Raw genomic sequence first — 20764 nt, 5'->3', positions numbered from 1 at the left:
CTTTTCCAGCGCAGAGACCCCCTGCGGTTACTTTGAACCCGACTCGCCCAGATATCAGAAAACGGGTGGAAGACACCTCGACCAGGGACAGGAGGCGATGCAAACGGAAAGACAGGGTCTGGAAGTCCGCTTTGTATGCAGGGAGCCAAGCGGCAAAGGCTGAACTTTCCTGCTTAGACCTGGTGGCAGCCCACCGGTGCCAGCTCCTGCCCGTTTGCCACCTCTCCTCCCTCGGTGGGCCTGGGACAAGGTGTCAGGGGCACAGAGAGAGCCGTGGGCAGACCCAGATCCCCGCTGGGGACTCGCTGACCCACTGAAAGCCTTCATTGTCATCCTCCTCCTCCCGGCAGCCTGTTCAAATTAACATCCCAGATTCCTGTGAAAACGACTGCTGAGCAAATATTTTCCTTGCGAGCCACGTGCATTTTTCCAACCACGACGGGGAGGGAGACGAAAAGGGCTGCCGTTACCAGGCAGGCAGGGAGGGGGAGGAGGGGGGAGGAGGAGGGACGGGCGGCGGGGGGGGGGCAGGGAGGGAGGGAGGGAGCCGTCTGCTCCAGCCTTCGCCAACCCGAGACCTCCTGGGTCAGCCGCGCACTGGGCGTACACACAATGCCCCTGCCTGGCGGGACTGTCCGACTGGCCTCAGAAGGACACCTCCACTCTCCCGTTGAGGTGGAAAGGAAAGTCCATCCGCAGGCTGTGGGGGGGGGGACACAGAGCCATGGGCAGCTGACATTTCAGGGAGGGGAGAGGCCGCCTTTGTCTGCTGCAAGCAGTGCACGCAGGATTTCGGCACCTTTAAGACCGGGAGGTTTTCTTTGGCCCCAGCTCTGTTCGGTGGGCAGGAGCCAAACCCTCGGCTGCACAAAGCATAACCTCCGTAGACAGGCATGCAGACGCCTGGAAGGGGTGGGCGAGGAAGAGCAGAGAAACGCAGGAGGATGGGTTTGCGAGTGAGTGGTTCTTTGACGATGCCCTGGGGCTCAAGGGAAGGTCCTTCAGACGGCCGTGCCAAGGGTGGCTGTGGCTTCCGGGGGTACCTCGGCTGAAGGGCAGCAAGGAGGAGATCTGTTCAGAATCACCAAGAAATGGGGGAAGGGCTGGGCCGGGCCGGGAGTCCCCAAACGCCCCGCGATTGAACCCACCCACCCCCAACAGACCCCTCCCGGACAGACACACACCCAGAATGAGACAGCCGGCCGGGCTGCTGCTGCCGCCCATTCCCGGAGGCTGACTCAGCACCATGGAAGGAGTTCAGATCCACACACCCGCCCGCCCCTGGCGAAACCAAAATCCCCTTCCTGTTGAGCCGGCCGGGGCAGGGAAGTCAAAGCTTCAGCAGGCTGAAGGAAGCGCCGGCGGGTGGCTCCGATGCACAGGCAGCTGGAGAGGCTGAGGGCGGCGAGGCGGGGGGGGGGGCGCAGAGCGGCTTTAGGCTTCCCAGAGGCGGCTGCTGGATCGATCGGGGCGGTGGAGGAGAGGGCCTGCTCTCAGCTGACTGAGCTGCCAGACTCAGCCCACCCTCTGCAAAAGCGAACCGCGGCACAGAACGGCCCCAGAAGGGAAGGGGCCCAAGACCAGCAACAGAGCCGCCCGGAACGTCTCCCGAGTCGGATGCTGCCTTTGGCGAAGCGGTTACCGCCCTCAGAGCGGCTGATGCCAAAGGAGGTCTCTCGGCCTTGCAGGCGCCAAAAAACTCTCGCTGGGTCTGGTCACCCTCTGGATTTATTGGCCGAGTCCGGGCCCTGCAGCCACCCATTCCGTGCCTCGTCCCATTTCGGTCTCTCGCCGGAAGCGCGCCGTCGGCCTCCAGGCTGTACTGAGGGCACACCATGAACGGCCCTTCTGTCACAGGGCGCGGGGACCCCAGGCCCGTCCACGCAACGGCGCAAACCCTTTTCGCCCCTTGCCATGATCACGCGCTCCAGCCCACTCCATATGGCTGCATCACTTTGTGAATTTTCACCTTTTATTCTGAATAAAAGCCAGGCAGTTCTTTAGCAGCCATGCAGCAAAAACGGCCAATAGTTCTTGCCCTCCTTCTAAGAGAAGTCACAGGCTCTCTTTGACCAAAGCTTTTGTGGAGACCGACCGACTCCTCCCTCCTCCAGAAGCCGCAGGTGTTTATAGACACCCAGAGGGAGGAAAGGAAGGCAAACACTACTCGATAGACATGGAAAAGGTACCACCATGGGCCCAGCCTTAAGGGCCCTTCTTGGTTCTTAGTCCGGCGGGAGGGGGCTGGGGGGGGGAGCCTACAGCTTACAACTGTAGTTGCCAAGAATCCTCCAAGGATCAAATAAAGGTTGCCAAATAAAACCCCTTCGTCTGCCTTTCAGGTGCCGTACCTTAAGCACTTAAAAGGTCCTCTGGGCCTCTCATGAGAAGGCAGGGCTCAGGGGAAAAGCTAACCCTGCTAGGAAAGGTGGAGAAGAGGAAGCCCCCCCCCCGCCCCCCCCCCCCCCCCCTCCAGAGGACTGGCTTGGCCACATCCAGAGAGATCCTTATCCTTAGCCACTCCAGCCTCTTCGCTAATTGCCCAGCTGCAGATGATTAACAGAGATGGCAATCACAGGAGTGATGGTGGTGGGGGGGGTTGGAAGGGGAGGGGAGCCCCCACCTAGGACTCAGCCTCAACCATTCCGATCCAGCTCTGCCAGAGGATATTCTAAGCCCTCCCCCCCCCCTCAGCCGGTGGGTGGTTGCCTTTCCTTTCGTGCCCCCAAGACACCCCCCCCCCCTTTACTGGAAGTCTCTAAACCAGCCTCCCTGAACTTCATTCCTACTCCAGCAGCTGTTTCCATCTGGCCACCTTCAAGGCTACTTCCCCCCCCCCCCCCCGGGCCCTGGCCACCCCCTTCTTCACCTTTTGAATTCAGAACTGCTGCTCCACTGGCACCCTGGACGCCACCCCCACCCGGGCTGTACCCTGGCAGGGCGTGGCGGGAGGAGGCGGTCATGGCTGACCTTGCCGGGGGGGGGACCAGAAATGCAACCCATGGCACAGCCCTGTCTAGGGCAGAGTCACCCCTGCCTTCCCCCCCCCCCCCAATCTCCAGCAACAGCAGCAGCAGCAGCAGCAGCAGGGCCTCACCTGGCCTTTGCTCAGCAGGATCTGAGAGGGGAGAAGGAAGGAAAAGTGGGGGGGGGGGGCTTAGGCTGCAGGGGGGGGGAGGATCAGAAGAGGTCTCTTTGCCAGCTGGGCTGGGGGAGGTGAGAGCAAAGGGGCCAGTGGTGGGGGTCTTCCCCCCCCCATATAGGGTTCATTCAGTCTCACTTGGACAAGCCTTGACAGGAAAGCCCTCAGCAGGAGAGGCCCTGGCTCAAGAACAACCGAGGATGAATGGCAAGAGAGGGGTGTGTGTGTGCGTGTGCGTGTGTGTGTGTTGGGGGGGTTGTTTTACCTCAGCGCTGGCTGGCCGGCCACACTTCACCAACCCGTGCCCTAACTAAGCAGTTTGGGGGGGGGGAAGCTTTTTTGCCAACAAGGGCCAACCCTTCCTTGGAGTTCAATGTTTCCTCAGGGGCTGCATGCCAGTGGGGGGGGGGGGGCACAGCAGCTACCACAACGCCCCCCCCCACCGATGCTTAGAGGGAAACAAAGGGAACAAAGAGGGCTGGGAAGCAAGGAGTGCAAGCGAAGGTCTTGACTATCCCATACTTTCCCCTACAGAGAAAGAGCGGCCTCGCCATACAGCACACGCACGCACGCACACGCACGCGCACCCCAGGATCCTTTGGTGATCGACTGAATCAGGTTTCCCCCCCCCTCCACGGTGAAGCCCGATTTCCCTTCCAAAAACGGTGCAGAGTCTTTTGGGGTGCTTTTAATTCTTTTGTTTTAGTGACTGCAGAGCCTGTGAAGAAAGAAAGAAAGAAAGAAGCCCCTTTTCCTTTTACCCAAGAAGGGCCAAGAGGGAGAGGAGGGGACTCAGGCCAGAATCCATGGCAGGCCAGAAGGGGCCTCCTGGCGGAGGGACGCTAGCCACGGACACACACACACACACACACCCCGGTGGGCACCAGGACAAAGGGAAGGCCTGGGGGGGGGGGGGGACGGAAGGGCCAGGAAGGCTTCCTCTCGCACCTTCTGGTCCCTTGCACGCCTCCTCCTCCGCCTCCTCCTCCTCCGTTGGCTCTGGGATCTCCGGGAGCCCTTCTTTCTCCACCCCAAACGGGAGGGTTCCGGCTCGGCTGCCTTTCCAGAGCCCAGGCCTGCCTGCAACTCATTAGCCAAGAGGAAGGCGCAAAGGCTCCAAAGTTTGCTTCTGTTGGGGAGGGAGAGGGAGAGGGAGGGAGGATAAGGAGAGGGGGGGCACAAGCAGTCCCCACCTGGGGCTGCCAGAGAGGGGGGGGGAGGGAGACTGAGTTTCCTCTTGGGCCCTCCCTGATGTCTGTTTTGGTGGCAGCGTGGAAGGGGTCACCCCCCCCACCCTGGGGAGACTCTGCAGCTGAGCAACGTGGGGGAGGCAGCGCAGCATCCCATTTCCCCCACATGTCTTACTGGGTGTGTGTGTGTGTGTGTGTTTGTCACAACAGCTGGAACAGAGAGATGGGAGACAGGTTAGCAGGACATTTTGCCTGGGGGCCTGGCCCATCTATGCCCCCCCCGTGTCTTCCACATAGGCAGCAGCTAAAAACTGGGCAGCCGTGGTGTGTGGGCAGGTGCGCGCCTGTGTGCGAGCGCTTTTATATTGTTCAAATCACCACTCCAGCAGCCCAGGGGCACCTCTGCCAGCGCCTGCCTCCCCCGCCCCGAGGGCTTTGAGCAAAGAACAACTTTGGGGGCCAGATTGCGTATCGTATCTCGCTTGAAAAGGCAGCCCCCACTTCTGGCTCAGAGGGAAAGCAGCCGCAGCCGCCTTGCCGCCCAAGGAACACAGCCCTGCCCAGCCCCCCAAGCCAGGCAGCCCAGCCCCCCCCCCCCGGCCCCGCTCTCCCACCCCTTCTTATCGGGTCAGGCTGAGCTCCATTGGGCAACCTTGCAAAGCCCTGGGGTGACAAGCAGATAAGGGAGGCGGCCGCGCATAGGCTGCCTGCCTGTCGGCCGCATTCCTCCACCAGAGATAAAGGCCCGCAGCCAAAATAAGCCAGCACGCTGGAATCAATTGACTCCCGGCTCCGTGGCTTTTTTAACCTACCCACCCCAACAAAAGAAGATGGAGGAGGAGGAGGAGGGAAAAGTAGCCGCCACCTTTCAGGCAAGTCCTGGACACTGGCAGCAATCGGGGGGAGGGCTGAACCCCTGCTTTCAGAAGGGAGCCCTGCATCCCAGGAACCCTCCCCCACCCATCGCTCTGCTGAACCACCTGGCTCCCATCGTAGCAGGAAGACGAAGCCCACCCTTCTTCAAACTTAAATATTGACTGTAATTGCAGCATTCTGACGTTGACCTCTTACGGCCCCTGATGAGGATACCTTAAAACTGCTGTGGTTTTGCTGGGAGGAAGCACACACACAATAGGGATTTCTCGGGGAGCAGAAATTTATAGTAATACTGCTGAGCACAGATCTGTCCGGTGCAGAAACGCGCAAAACATAAAGATCGCTTTCAGAACGGCACCTCCCATTGGCAGGACGGCTGAGGTCCCCCCGAAGGAAAACGGACCCTTCCCGGCCACTGCCATGAAAACCCGGCTGCTCACTCACTCGGGCGACTCTGTCTCTCGTTCCGGTGGCCCACGTACACACTGGCCGAAACCCGGCACCACAACACACAAGACCCTCCCCAGACAGTCCGAGCCCACCAAGATAGTTAACAGCCCAGAGGTGGTCCATGAGCCCCCAGCCTCATATAGGAGACCTGAAGAGCGGGGAGGGCTCTCCCAGCCTGGTCACCTGGAGTTGACCTTGGTTCCCTCGGACACACAGACACGTGGGGAGGGGGGGAGAAGGCAAAGACTCCACTCAAGGTCTCTCCCTCCCCCCCCCCCCACACTTCATCAGCCCATTGGCAAACAGCATCCCAAGACGGCTCCAGAGCATTCAGGCAGGAAACGAGACCCAAGAAGCAGCAGTGATAACAGCCATCTGTCTCTCCCTCCCTCTCTCGTTGGCCACAGATGCTCAAGGACCGTCTTCCCTTCGGGCTCCTGCAAATCCCACAGCTGCTTGCAAGGCCGCAGAGCGAGGGCTCGTCCTTTCCTTCTGCACAGAGAGGGGAGAACCCCCAGAGCATCATCCCAATAGCTGGAGATCTCCTGAGGGCCCCCCCCCCCATCCACAAAAGAAGCTCACTTCGCCCCTTCCCCCTCGGACGCACCCCTATCACCGTCAGGCCACCCAGCCTCCCGCCTCCTTCTCCTCCATGGTCTTACCTGGGGGAGGCATCCAGGGTGAGGGAAGCCAAGGAGCTGCTGAAATTCCGGGTGTCCCAAAGGCGGACCTCACGCTCTCTCAACCATGGAAAACAGCCACTTCGGTCAGCGTAGCTCCCTCGGGCCACTTCTCCTGCCACCAGGGAGGCAGGTCCCTGCCCCGGGGTGCTTACAATGGAAGAGGCAGAGCGGGAAGGGGGAAGAAGGGCTGGGGAGCCAGGAAGGAAGGCCCCTCAGGGGCCAGACCGTTTTTGTGGATTTTAATGGTGGAATTCCCGGCCCAGGATGGGCCGGCTGCCCTCTTGGCTGGCTTAAAAAGGGCGTCTGGCCAAACCGATGGGGACAGGACCCTCGAGGGCTCCTCGTCAGGGGTGGCTGCTCCCCCCTTCCAGCCTCAGGGGCCGTGTGGTGTCTCTGCAGGCCGGCTGCTGGGACACGCTGTATCACGTCCCACTGTTGGGCTGCCTACTGGGATAACTGGCCAGCCTGGGTGGGAGACAAAAGCTGGCCTGGAGAGGTCGGCGGGAATCGCCACCTGTTGCAACCCATTGGCTGACCAAAGGCTCCTTTCGGTTGAGGGGGGGTGACAGCCCCCAAGGTGCTGGTCCAGGAGGCAGGGGCTGTTGAACCGCATCCTAAAGGCCGGCTCCGCATCGGGGCAACCCTTTAATTCAACCCTCCAAAACCCGAAAGGGGCACAAAAAGGGGGGGTGTCAGGGGGCAGAGGGCATTTCTACCACCAGCTCCCAAAACAATTCACCGAATGAGATCCTGGCCGGAGTTTGGCTCAGGGTATATTTCTGACTGGGTCCTGGCTCCGGGTCCTGATCCTGCACCCATGCTGCCAAACACAGCTGAGACACAAGGCGGGGTTTTGTCCCTTTGCTCCCCCCCTCGCCCTGCCCCACCCACCCTCGGGCCAAACCCTTCCCTGGGTATCAGAGGACCAGGAAGCAGGAGCCCCACCTGGTTGAACCCCACGGAGAGGAGGCATCCGTCCGCGTCCACCCAGGCCAGCCGGGAGTCCTTGCCGTTGGCGTGAGCCAGGACGCTCTGCAGGGCAGGAGAGAAAAGGGGGTCATGAACTGGGGAGGGGGGGATCAGGAGGCTCTCTTCCTGGCTTCACTGGTGCCCTTCCCCCACACGGGGGGTTTTCTAGCTGGGGGGCTTGTGGGGAGACAATGGCCATTCCCTTTTTAACCTCCTCCCTCCTGCAAGGTCACCCAGGAAGCCCCCTGGTCGAATCTGGGGAACGAGTGGGGCCCTCACGGGACACCCCTGGCCTGACACCCCCCGCACCCCACAGGATTGTGGCCATGAGGATCAAGGCAAAGAGGGCAGAGCCCATGGATGTCAGGGGCTCCGTAGCAAAAGCCCCCCCACACACGTTCCCCCTTGAAAGCATGCAAGGGGGGGGCACCTGAGAGTGAATTAGGGAGGGGGGACATGCTGCCTCCATCTTTGCTACTTGAGATTGGGGGGGGGGGTTTACAGTTGAAGCCCTTCCCTCTTCTTTGTTCTTTGCCCCATCTGACATTTGAAGCAGTTACCAAGGCTTCAGCAGTTGCTGCCATGTGTGTGTGTGGGGGGGGGGAGAAGAGTGGGGGAGTGAGGAGGGGAGGGGAGGGGGGAGAGGGGAGGGGGGGCAGGTTACCAGGCAGGAACAAGGCCTGGAATGAGAATCCCAGCTGCTTTGGGGAGGGAAAAGGTAGCCTGGCTCCCCCCCCCACCTCCACACACACACACCCCGCTCTGGCTGAAGCAGCAATTCGGCTGCCAAAACCAACAGACCGGCAGATTCCAGAGCGATCAAGGGGTCTCTCGTTACCCTTCTCCTTCTTCTCCCCCCCCCACCTAACGCTTGCTCTGTGAAGGCTTTGGGGCAGGCAGTGAGGCAGACAGAGGAGGTAAGCTGCACAGCAACAGAGAGAAGGATCTGACCCCCAACCTCATGAAAAATACCTGAGCCTTCCAACTTTGCGGGGGGGGGAGCCCCCCCATGTTATTCCCTGCTCAAGGCCACCTCCCTCCACAGTGCAAATTGTGGTAGGAGGGGGATTGAGGGGAGAAGAGGGAGGGGCTGGGTAGGATCCTGACTCCAGGAGGGAGGGAAGGAGAAAAGCATGCTGGTAGCAAACCCTGCTTTTAAGGCAGGAGGGGGGCGTTGCAGTGGCCTCCCAAGTGTGCTTGGGCTGCATGTCCCATCAGCCTTAGGTGGCAGACCCTAGGGTAAAGGAGGATGGGGGTTGTAGTCCAACACACTCTTTTGCCCCCTGGCTTGTGAGAACCAAGTCCTGCTTGAGAGGCAGGGCTATTAGGGCTGCTCCCCCCCCTTCATCATTGGGCCCCCGCTTCCCTCTCTGGTCAAACAGGTTTCTGAAACAATAGAAAACCTACTTTTTTTCCCAGGGTGGAAAGTCAACCACCCTGAGCAGCCACTTCTCTTTCTCCCCCTCCCCCATTTTGCAGACCATACACAGCAGAAGATGCTCCAAGAATCCAGCCTGGGGAGGCCTTTCTCTCCCTCCTCCTCCCCCCCCACAAACTTCCCTCTCCCCCCTTCCCGCCCCCCACACCTGAAAGCCAAGCCCTGGGGCGAGAGGGGGGGGGGCAAAGACTGTCGGTGCTCAACAGGCCCTAGATCTTCATGTCTCCGTTCAGAGGGGTTTGGGGCACCAGGAAATCTGGGCCCAAGAAATGGGAGGCAGAGGCCACCTCCGTGGGGCAGCCAAGGAGGGCCTCGGGCCACCCAGCCCAGCTGTGCTGCTGTTCTGGAGGAAATGGCCCTTTGACCATAAAAATCACCCCCTGGAAGTTTCTCAAGTTGCGTTCCTACATGGGTGTCGGTCCCCCGTTCCTCGTTTAATCTTTACTGCCTACGATTGCTGAAGCTGAAGGCTATCATCGGCCCTCAAAGCCACCCCTGGGCTGTTTTTTCATCGGCCTCCAGCCTTTTCCAGCTGCCTCTCTCCTGACTTCAGGTCTGGAGGGGCCTCTAATTGTCATCTGGGCTGATCTCCTGCCCCCGCTGACTTACAGCCCTCATAAACCGGGCCTGCTAATGGCCCCCTCCCGGAGGCCACCCTTTTAAAGACCAAGTCGGAGAACAGCCGTAAACAGGGCAACACGCAGGCCAAAAGAGAGAGAGAGAGAGAGAGACAGAAAGCGGTCAAGCGGCTGAAAGAGTTTTGCTCAGAGTTCAGTTTTCTGGCGGACTCCTTTGGATGAGCCTCTGAGCCTTTCCCTCGAAACCCTGATTTGCTCTGTTGGTTTAGTTGCTGCTGTAAAACTTGGGAGTGACAAAACTTTAGAAAGCAAACGCTTGTTCAAGATTTTTTTGATATTTAAGAAAAGAAGCAAAGTACACATTAAGAAGGAGCCAGCAGGGCGGCTGCTTGCTTGCAACATGTTTTTAATGTGGTAAAAATATATATATATATTCTTTGCAACTGTAGCTGGCTGCAAATAAACACAATTCTAACCTGGATGTTTCCGGTCCCTCGCCACTTTCTCATCAACATTTTTAAAAAAAGCAATGGGAAGTAATGAAAAACTAAGTAGCAGGAGCATGAAGAGTGCACCAAGCTAGCTTTTTCAAACAATAAACACAGACATGTTTACTTAAGCCACATCAAACATGGTAACAAGTAACAAGAGTGAATTTCTTTTTTTCAAAGGGTAACTGATTCAGCCCTGCTCAAAGCAGGGTGGAAAGCTGCAGGAGGGAGGGAGGGAGGGAGGGAGGGAGGGAGGGAGGGAGGGAGGGAGGGAGGAAGGAAGGAAGGAAGGAAGGAAGGAAGGAAGGAAGGAAGGAGGGAGGGAGGGAGGGAGGGAGGGAGGAAGGAAGGAAGGAAGGAAGGAAGGAAGGAAGGAAGGAAGGAAGGAAGGAAGGAAGGAAGGAAGGAAGGGAAGGAAGGAAGGAGGGCAGGAGGGAGGGAGGGAGGGAGGGAGGGAGGGAGGGAAGGAAGGAAGGAAGGAAGGAAGGAAGGAAGGAAGGAAGGAAGGAAGGAAGGAAGGAGGGAGGGAGGGAGGGAGGGAGGAAGGAAGGAAGGAAGGAAGGAAGGAAGGAAGGAAGGAAGGAAGGAGCTAATGATGGGTGGAAGGAAGGAAGGAAGGAAGGAAGGAAGGAAGGAAGGAAGGAAGGAAGGAAGGAAGGAAGGAAGGAAGCCCACAAAACAACAGGCCCATCCTCCCCCGGCAGCCCTTAGCTTGAGGGGTCAAACACAGGCCCCACGACTGCCCTGCCCGTTCCTCCAGGGACGAGGCGACGGCCAGCCCTGACGTTGGGCAGATGAAACACCTGAGGCAGAGCGGCTTCTCCAGGGCCCTCTGCCTCTGAGGTGGGGGGAGGACCCTCCCTTCGCCCACCCCCGCTTATGTACCCAAGTCAGCAGAAGACTCCTCCACCACTTCAGCCTCTCTGCCAGGCGGGGGGGGGGAGGGAGGGAGTCATCCTTTGCTTCAGGTACCAGAGCCCTGGCATTCGAAGCAAGCATTCCTTGAAGGTGGGGGTGACACTAGGGGTGCTTCTAGATGGGGGAGGGGGGTAAAACCTGGGGAAACCAGCAGCACCGCCCGACACTGTTGCATGTCCTCAGGTGTTTAATGGATTCCAAGGAAAACCTCAGAAACCTTGGGAGCAGCCAGAGGATTTCTCCCCATTTCCCTGGAAGGCTCTCCAGGGCCGGGGGTGGGGGGGCAAGGATGGCTGAAAACACCCGCCACCCCAGCAGTAGCAGCGTGATGGTCAGGAAAGGCGAATGCCACCTTCTCCTTCCCTTCTCTCCCCCCCCCCCCAGCGCTCACAAGACTTTGCCACCTGGGTCACATGCCTCTCCGGGAACTTCAGAGGCCACGGGTGGGTTGCCAGCGAGCCTCGGCCAGAAAAGCAGCTTCCCGGCCTCTGGCTCATTTCCTCCGCCTGCTTCCAGTGACATCAGCTCCCCCACTCACACGGGACATCTCCAGATGTGAGTCACTCCCATCCTTCTCCAGCAGATCTGCACATCGGCATCCCTCCCCCCCCCCCGCTCATGCACAAGCAACCTCAGGGCAGGGAGGAGGACCTTCTGGCCACCCAGAGCCTGCAGGGCATCTCTTTCATGAGGCTCTTCCTTAGCCACGAGGGAACAGGGCTTTGGGGGGGGGACTACAGAGTCAGAATCCCCCAGCTGGCACCCAGCCACTAAAGGAAGAGTAGCTGGCCCAGCCAGTACTACTCCCAGCCTCCCCATTTGGCCAGCCTAAAGGAAAACCCAGCTGCTCACCCAAGTAAGTATTTGGCCCCAGGGAGATCCTGGCTCTGTTTCTCCATCCACCCTTGTTTTCTGATCCCTTCAAATTGTTCCACTTTTGCCAAACAGTTAATTGTTTTCGGTCCTTTTAATAGCATGTTATTACCACAACCCACCCCAGTGCCTGTCAGGATAGCACCCTGTACCCTCGAACCTTAAGCTGGGGTACAAGCGAAACCATCTTGCTCAGAAACCTTTCCATAAATACCCATTTTTGAAAATTACTCCTCAAATCATACTGTAAGTCACTCTGCAGGAAACAGGCCAGGAAGTGAATGCACCCCCAAGTTGTAAATTCAGACCTCTTTAGAGAGAGAGAGAGAGAGAGCGCGCCACCTCTACGCTGGCCAAAGCAGGGCCCCCTCCAAGAGATGGGGGGGCGCTGTCCTTCTCGCCTGCCCCAGCCTCAAACACACGGAGGCAGGGAGAGGGGCCCAAGGGCCCCCAGGAGGCTCACCCGCCTCAGCCAGAGCCCCAGCCCCCCCCAGCCCCTTCTCTCCCCCTTCGCTCCTTCCTCTGGGCATCAGTGGGCTATCAGGATGCTGGGGAGGGGGGAGAGAGGGCGGGGGAGGGGAAGCGGAAGCTGCAGCCCACTCGCCCCCCTCCCTCGGCTGGGGAGCAGGAGCCTGAGAGGACAGAAGCGCTGAAAAGCTATAAATAGGCTTCCCAAACTCTGGGCCTTCTCCCGGCCTCTGCTTCCCACGGCCTTCTTGGGAAAAGAGGGGATGCTGAGGCAGCCGCCACCACCACCGCCACCGCCATGGACTTCCCTCCGAGCAAGAAGAAGGCCGCTTGGCTGCCGAGGGTGGGAGCCAGGTACCCCCAGGGTGACCCCAGCGTGAGAGATGATGGGGTGGGGGTGGAGATAGATGGGGGAGGGAGGTGGGGAGGGATGGAGAGCTTCTCTTTCCCTTCAGAGGATCCCACAGCCCAGCTGCTTGGAAGGAGCAAGGATGAAACCGGCCGCTGGCTCACAGGCAGGCAGGCAGGCAAACCGGAAGGGGTGCCCCAGATCAAGGCCTTTCTCCCTGGGGGGGTGGGGGTGGCAGACTGGTCACCACAGCCAGCAAATAGCTTTTAATTTGTTTTCAAATAAGATTAAAAAAAAAAGTTCAGTCCTTATGCATTGCTTTGGGAGCCCTGAGGGCAGTCAAGTACTGTAATTCTGATGGGGGGGGGAGAAGAGGAAAGGGGGGCCTCATGAGAATGGCTCAGACACCTGCTTCAAGGGGGATTCAGTTGCTGAAAACTGGGGCACTCCCAGAGGAGCTGCTGAGCCCAGAGGTGCGAAAGACAAAAGGCACAGCCCAAATCCTACAAGCAGGCCTCGATCCAAATGAAGCTAAGGCTCCCTTGGACAGGCGGGGAAATTGGGTGGAAATTAGCCCTGGGCTTCGCTTTTCTTTAAGCAGCCACAGGGAGAGGGACAGCAGGACTTCCTCCTGTGGAACCAGGAAAGTTTGGGTCCCACCAAATCTGAGACTGGGACCTACTGGGCTAGCCACGGGCCACACAGGCTGTTGCCCCCCCCCCCCGGCTCTTGCTTTTCTGGGGAGAGGGTGATGCTAGCCTTCCTCAGTCTGATAGAGGAGCTTGTAGTCCAGGAAAGCTCGCTTCAAAGGAGATGGCTGTCAGGAGGTGGGGTGGGGCCGAGGGGGATGGCTCGGGGGGGGGGGGGGGCCTTGATTTCCAAGGAAGATTTCCAATCTTGAAGGCAGAGCTAGTGTTTTTAGGAAGGAAGGACTGTGTTTTGCAGAGCTAGCCTCAGCCATGCCCTCTCTCTTTTGCCTGCCCTCCCTGCTTCCCATCACACACACAAACACACACACACACACACGCACACACGCACACACACACACACACACACACACACACACACACACACACACACACACACACACACACACACGCCTTGGAGCAGGACTTACCTGGCAGGCAGTAGGCTTGGCTCGAGGGTCAAAGATCCGCACCTTTTTATCCTGAGGAGAGGGAGATGGGAGGTTGGAATGATCCCAAAACACCAAACACAACAGGTGCGCATGCACACACGCACGCCCACTCCCTCTCTCTCTCTCCTTGGGGGACAAGCCCTCCACTCCCTTCTGCCATGCTTCACGTGGCACTGCCCACGGAGAGGAGGGAAGCCCCACCACCGCCACCCCCACGGGATGGGACGGCCTGGATCTGATGCCCGCGGGGGAGGGGGCCGGTCAGGGAGGTCCTTCCCCTAGAAATGAATCCCTCTCTCTCAGGCCCAACAAAGGCACCTGAAGGAACAAGGAGCCCAGGTTTAATTTGGCACCGGCTGTGGTGGGTTGTGGCTTTCCTTCTTCGGGCACCTGACGAAGCAATTGGCAAAACAAGACGGGCTCATCCTTAAGGTGACACAAGAATCTTTATTGCTTCTCATGTTACTGAAAGTCCAGAGTGCCTGGAGCCAGAAAAATGAGGTGCAAAAAACCCCATCCAGCCACATTTCTCGACTTCCGTGTTTCTCCCTTTGACCTAACTGGGTTTATATTGTATTCGCAAAGGCTTTCACGGCCGGGATCTAATGTTTGTTGTGGGGTTTTCGGGCTCTTGGGCTCTTTGTTCTGAAGGTTGTTCTTCCTAACGTTTCGCCAGTCTCTGTGGCCATGGGCCTCTTCAGAGGACAGGAGTCAGAACTCTGTCTGTGCTCTGTTCTGACTCTGAAGATGTCCCGGCCACAGAGACTGGCAAAACATTAGGAAGAACAACCTTCAGAACACGGCCAGAGAGCCCGAAAACCCCACAACAACCAATGGGTTTTTATTGTTCTTCTTGTTCTTGCTGTTAGCCCTAAGCTTGATGAGTACACCTCTGGGGAACTCACAAGCCTGTACACTTTGGGTCATAATAAAAGTATTGCCCTGCCTCTGTGGCTTTGGGGTCCCAATTAACCAACACAGCTAACGAGAGGCATATACTTCCCAGTCCAAACTCTGAATTAGCTTCACGCTTCTGACTTGGTCTTTGCCTCTTCCAAGGCAACTTTTCCTCTCTCTCTTTCTCTCTCCTGCTTCCACATCCTTTGCAAAATTACTGACAATCTTCCAAGCCATAAACTGGAGGACTGGAATCCAGTCATGGGCTTATTATGGGTTTCTCTCTCTCTCCTTCCTGCACATGGTTTCACTTGGGTTTCCTGTTTACCAGAAAACCACCGCTCAGAGCAGTGGCTGATTTCGGAAACTCTTTCAGACTGCAAAACCCCGGACTGACGTGGGCTTCCAGGTCCAAGAGGGAGGGGCTAGCAGAAGCCAAAGCGCTCTGGTCCAGCTGTTGGTGCAACTTGTGGTTGGGCCAGCCTGGAAGCCCAGCAAAAGCTCCGCCCAAGAGGAACGGCATAAGCCGGAACCCGCCTCCTAACAAGGGTCTGAAGAAGCATCACCACTGCCTCCCCCTCCCCCCCCCCAAAAAAAGCCTTGTCATTCTGGAAAAAGAGATGAGATGCTCACATTCTGCTTAGTGCAGGATCAGGGAATGCAATTTGTCTGTATTTAGGTGGGAGGGGGACCCTCCTGCTGTTCTGCACGAGACCCACCCACTGCAAGTAAGATCCCCCAGGAGACAAGAGGCAGGTAAGCCTCCCCCCCCTTTTTGAATATACCCCCCAAGACCCAGGAAAAATCCCTGGCTGTGCTTTCAGGGCTTCCCTAATGGGAGACACTCAGAGCTGGGGCGTCTTTTGGACTACAGCTCCCAGAATCCTGCTGCCAGGCTGGCCCGGGGCAGGATGGGCTGGGCGATGCACCGCTCAGTCCCTGTGAGCAGAAACATCCAAGGCTGCCCAAACCCTTGGTTCCCAAAGGGGGAGGGTTCTTGCCGCTTCCAAGACATGGGACCTCAGAAGCCCCCAGAAACGGCTGCCCAAAAACCCAGCGCCGGCAGCAACGGGAGCAGGCTGCCCGTTAGAGGCTGAACCAGTGGGGGAGCGGGCAAGGCAGCCTGCAAGCCAAGAGGCCAGGCCTCTCTCTCTCTCTCCTTCATTTGGGCGCCCGTCCGTCCGTCCCTCCGTTCACAGCCCGAGAAGGAGGCTTCCCGCCAGGCTGATTGGGCATGTGCGCAGCGCCCCCCAGTGTTCACATGGGGGTACAGGCAGTGCCTTAGCTAGGCGGCTGGGAACGCAGAAGGGACGGGAAAACAGTAAATACTTTTAACAAACATTAAATACATAGATCTCTTTAAAAAATTCTGATAAATAATAAACAGCTGCTCTCTTGCAGAGACAGCTCACACACGGCTGTGCTATCGTAACACAAACGCACACACGCGCACACAGAGAGAGCCTACCTTGCAGGAAGTGCCCAGGAGCGACCCGTCCGGTTTCCAAGCCAAGCTCTGCACCTGGTCCTCGTGCTGCTCCAGATCTGGAAGGAACGACACAGCAGACGCGTCACCTGGTAGGAACCGCCTTCCAAGGCCCAGCCGCCCGGCAAGCAGGCAGATGGGCCACGGTCCCTGTCGTGGCTTGGCCGACACCCTCGTTTCCCCACCCGCCCTGGAAGGAGGACCCCGAGGGCTTTGAAAGGACGTGGGTCGAAAGGACGTGCAAGCCTCCCAAGGGCGATAGCCTTTGGAGTCCTCCAGGAGGTGGAAGCCCAAAGGACCTACAAGCCGGGGCTGGGGGTGCGACTCAACTTGGACTCCGTTTGGGAGGCCCCCCCCCCAATAACTCAAACTCAATTCATGGCTTAGAACCCCCTCATCCCCTCCCTTGTTTCCTGGGGGGGGGGAAGGCTTGTTTTCAAGAGGGGCTTGGCTGGTGTTCCCACATCTTGTCTGGTGGCGGTCATTCCATCAGTGCTCAGAAAAAAAAAATCCTTTTGGCCTACAACTCCAAGAAGGCTAACTAGGGATACTGGGAGTTGTAGTCCAAGCTCTGCCCGTCAAGTCATAAGAATAACGAGTCCTTGCTCTGCCCCACCTCCCATCCGTGCGCCCGGGGACGCCCATCGCCAGCCCCAGAGATGTCTGCATCCACGGAGGAAATGGGCCAAGCGTCCATTCATGCTCAGGGTGACAATACATTTGCTAGTTTTAAAGTTGCCACATGACGCTTCGTTATCCTGAGAGAGCTCAGGAACTGTGCTCTGTGCTCTTCAAACGCTCTTATTTATGCGACGACTTTCCTTTGTTCTAAATCCATGTCTATTGCAAGACACTCTGGGGGTCTCCACAGAGGGGAAGGACAAAGCAAATGAGGTCAAATAAAGAAAACTAAAGTACGCCCTCCAAAAAGGCAATTTAAAACGTGTACGGCTTTCAAAAACAGACACCGCCAACATGATTTAGGCTGGGCCCCTGATGGGCCGATGCATGCATGAGAGAAGCAGGAGCAAAACTCTGAGTTGCGGGAGTCTCTTCTTTTCCAGACAGACAGACAGAAGAAGAAGAAGTGTTCAGTGTGCCTCCAAAACTTGCCTCCTGTGGCCACTCAGGGACAGCCTGAAGGACCGTTTGGCAAATTATTCGTCTTGGTGGAAATCAGGGAACAGGCAGCTGGGATGGCACTCGGAAATCCAAGCCTTTTTTTTTGCCCTGGGAAGGGTGAATTCAGAGCAGGGCAGATTCGCCCTGTGCTCTGAGAGTGGAGGCTGCTAGCAGGGAGGCCTCGCAGCAGAGAGCCGAGGGCCCACGTGACCGATCGGGGGGGGGGGTTGCCACGCTCCCCGGGCCTCTTTGCGGTTCTCCTTTCCTGCCCTCCTCTCGCAAGAGGAGCCTCCTGGCTTCCCCTTTCGCTCTTGCAGCAAACGCCTCCATTTTCCACCCTTACCTGATCAACAGGCAGCCCTCAAGTTGCCCTCTCCCTGGCCCCCACCCCCACCCCCCAGAGAGGGGCTGGTGGCAGAACCCAGACCCTGGATGGGCATAAATCTGGTTCTTTCTGGGGGTGTGTGTGTTTCCTAGGGAACCCTAGACCTCCCCACGACCAGAGCTACACCGGCACCGCTGAGAACCCCTGCAATCCATGGGGCTCCACCCTCACTCTGCCAGCCCCACCCATCAGAGTAATTAGGAGCCCACCATCTCTCCCCCCCCCCCCAGTGTTACCTGCCAGGCTTTGCTGCTGCCCCACATCCCAAATCTTCACTTTCCGCAGAGCCCCGCTGGCCAGGAGGCCGTCTGCTGTGGGGTGGAAGAGGACCAAGTCCAGCCGGCTGCCTTCAGGCCCCAAGGTGATGTGGGGGGAAGACGAGAGGTCCTGGCCCGGGTGCGAGAGGCGCCAAACCTTCACCTGCAGAGCAGCAAAGGCACAGAACACAGCCCAGGCTCAGAACGTGGCGGGGAAAGGTGGCCTGGTGTAGTGGTTAAAGCCAGGACCCTGCGCTGAGACTCAGTGGAAGGCCTGGGCCAACCACGGTCTCTCACCTGACCTGCCTCACAAGGCTGTTGCACGGATCAAGTAGGGAGGTGAAAAGACACCCCCACACCCCCGTTTGGGATGCCTCGGGGGTTGGGAGGGAAACGTCACGACTAGCAAATGCCTGAAGAAGGGAAATGCTCAGCAAGAGCCGGCCGGAGGGCAGAACGCGCAGCAGGGGCCCCCAAGGGAAAGCCTGCCCCCCCCATGGGATCCAGCCTTTGCTGGGGCCGGAAAGGGGCTCCATGCTCAAGAGAGGACTGAGCCGGCATGCGTGCGCGCACAGGCCCTTCCCCCCACAACACGCGGCAGGCGTCCCCTTGGGTGCAAATCCTGGATAAGGCTACTCTTGGGCACTACACCACCCAGAATCCCCCAGCCCAGGGGGAGATTCCGACACCCACAGTGCCCGAGAGAGGAGGTCCTCTTGTTGGTCAAGGCGCCTCCGTCCCCCCGTCCCACTTCCCACCCACCCAAGTGCGCTCAGAGGGGAAACACCCCCCCCAAGGTTGCCTCTCCAGCAGGGATGGCAAGGCAGGCGAGGGGTGGGTATGCGCAAAGACCTCAGCACTCACACATTCATCGGCCGAGGCGGTGGCCAGGATCTGCTCATCGAAGGGGGAGAAGTCGAAATCAGTCACTGCATCTGAGCAAAAGAGAGGGAGTGAGGGAGGGGGGAGCAAATAAGCACCCACACACACATTCACACACCGTCCCCATGTAATTGTTGGAGGCTGGGAGGTGGCAGCCACCCGAACCCTCAGCAGGGGAGGCAAGAGGGATCCTGGTCGGACATCAGTGGGGGTGGGGGTGAGGCGAGAGCGGGGGAGTGGACGTGGGAGGTTCCCTGTGCCCAGCTTCGAGGGGAGGGCTCACAAGAGAACTCCTTTCTTCCTGGCAAGCTGGTCTTGGAGGCCAGGCTCCCCCCCCCCAAAAAAAGAGAGAAATGGCATTTCATAAAGGATTCATCGCAACCCTCTTTATCCGTCCCAAGCAGGAGGCAAGGGAGGCAGGGGAACCAGGCACTGCCCCCCCGTCCCGCCACCGCCAGCCTCCCTGGGCAAGGGGAGAGGGCTCCTGGAGTGGCCGAGCCCACCTGCCTCAAGCCCACCTCTGTGGGCAGCTGCCGAGGCCGCCAAGGGGCCGGCGCACAGCTAGCTGGCCGTCACCCCCACCCCATGGCACCTGCAGGCCAGCCCCAGCCCATCACCCCCGCCTTCCCTGGGGCCCTGGCACGGCACACCAGCCGGCAAGGGTCAGCTGGAGAGGGCAACAGGGCGGGAGGAGAGTTTGGCACAGCATCGAACAGCGCGGCTGAAGCATCTGGCGAGCCCACGAAAGTAGGTCGCTGCTACGCAATTTTCCGTTCCTGCAGGCCTGCGAGAACGGCAAGCCCACAAAGCAGGAGGAGGAAGCGAAGGGAGCTCCTTCCAGCCATCTCAGAGGCCAAGGGCCCCTGTGGCGCTGGGCCAGCCTGCCAGCTCTGCGTGCCGGGCCTCCCTCTTCACCTTGGCACACCTGGTGGCAGCTGCCCCAGCGAGGAGATCCCCTCCTTCACCCTCACGGTCTGTTCCTGGCCCTCTCCTGCAGAGCGGGGCACGGCAGTCTCGCTTTCCCTCTGCCCCCCCCCCCCGGCAGCCCCAGGCTCTCCCAATGAATGGGCCTTTGTCCACCCTCCCTGCCAGGGGTCCAAACGCACAGCCTTCCCAGGGATGTGGGCGGGAGGGGGTGGCAGGAGCTGGCAAGACAAGGGAAGTCAGGCCACCGAGGGGGAGCTGGCTGCCCGCCTGCATCTCTGAAGAAGGATGACGCCCCCCACCACGGAGGGAGCAAACAAACAAACAAAAACCTTGTGGGTCTCTAAGGGGTCAAGGCGGCTCTTTGCCAGCTCGGATGGAAGAGACTCACAAGGCCCAGGACCCTCTAAGCGCCAGGGGAGTCACAGACGCCACTCAAGCCAAGGGAAGACATCTGGTCTGACAGGGCGTCCCACCACAACCCCTCCCCATGACCGCCCTTGAACATCCCATCATTTTAACCCAAGGCTGTCCGTTGCCTTGGCTGGTGGCCAGAAGGCTTCTCGTAGCCCCTGATAAGTCCCCACTGAAGCTGGGCCCTCTCACCTGCCCGAGCCCCCCCCCCAGACCTGCCTGCAGGCAAAGGCCGGCCAAGCAAGAGGCTTACCTGAGTGGCAGGGCAGGTGGGACACTATCCGCTCGCCCTGCAGAGGCACCAGGCCCAGCACACCTGCAAGGGGGGGGGGAAGAAGTCGCCAAGGTCACAGGAGGCCACTTGCCTTATCAGACGCCCACGCCCCCCTCCCAGCACTCAAATGCTGAAATCCCATCCAATCATTTCTGGGGGCGGGAGGATAGAAGGATCCCCCCAGCCAGCCTTCGCTGCTCTCAGGGCCCCAGTGGAAACCCATCGCCTCCTTCGTGCTTCGGCTGGCCATCTGGCCTTGCCTCCTTCTCCTGGGCCGGGCCCTCGGGTGTCTCTGGCGGGCAGCCCTGGTGACCTCCAGCCAGGCTCCTTGCCTCGCCTTACCCAGAGAGAGCAGAGCTGGGACCTCCTATGGACAAAGCATTGTGCCCTCGTGCGCCCAAAGTATGAGCTACGCTGCCTCTCTCTGCCTCCCACCTACACTCCCACCTCCCAGTTTAGCACTGGGGCATGCCTTGGTGGGTTTCCTGCTGGGGTATGAACCAGCCCCAGTCCCACTTAGCTTCCCAAAGCAGGGGCCCCGAACAGCCCAGCCATCACCT

At 59.0% G+C, this 20764-nt stretch overlaps 1 protein-coding gene and 1 long non-coding RNA gene across 2 annotated transcripts in view; one reads left to right on the top strand and one right to left on the bottom strand.

The window, feature by feature from the left end:
* CORO7 (coronin 7) overlaps positions 1 to 20764 on the bottom strand; it is a 57501-nt gene that overhangs the window by 33139 nt on the left and 3598 nt on the right. The window contains exons 3-9 of the mRNA XM_078381351.1: positions 20184 to 20246; positions 18575 to 18645; positions 17690 to 17873; positions 15929 to 16005; positions 13543 to 13593; positions 7282 to 7373; positions 6321 to 6398 (exon numbers count right to left, since the gene is read on the bottom strand). Of these exons, the coding sequence (XP_078237477.1) occupies positions 6321 to 6398; positions 7282 to 7373; positions 13543 to 13593; positions 15929 to 16005; positions 17690 to 17873; positions 18575 to 18645; positions 20184 to 20246 (616 nt within the window). The remainder of the gene's footprint in view (positions 1 to 6320; positions 6399 to 7281; positions 7374 to 13542; positions 13594 to 15928; positions 16006 to 17689; positions 17874 to 18574; positions 18646 to 20183; positions 20247 to 20764) is intronic.
* Positions 12492 to 16876, top strand: LOC144584687 (uncharacterized). The gene is made up of 2 exons (XR_013539103.1): positions 12492 to 15216; positions 15862 to 16876. It is a non-coding gene; the product is annotated as an uncharacterized LOC144584687 (long non-coding RNA).

Source organism: Pogona vitticeps, chromosome 13 (assembly GCF_051106095.1).
Source record: "Pogona vitticeps strain Pit_001003342236 chromosome 13, PviZW2.1, whole genome shotgun sequence".
Taxonomy (NCBI): Eukaryota; Metazoa; Chordata; class Lepidosauria; order Squamata; family Agamidae; genus Pogona; species Pogona vitticeps.
The sequence above is the reverse complement of the archived record's forward strand: the minus strand, read 5'-3'. Positions and strand labels throughout refer to the sequence as shown.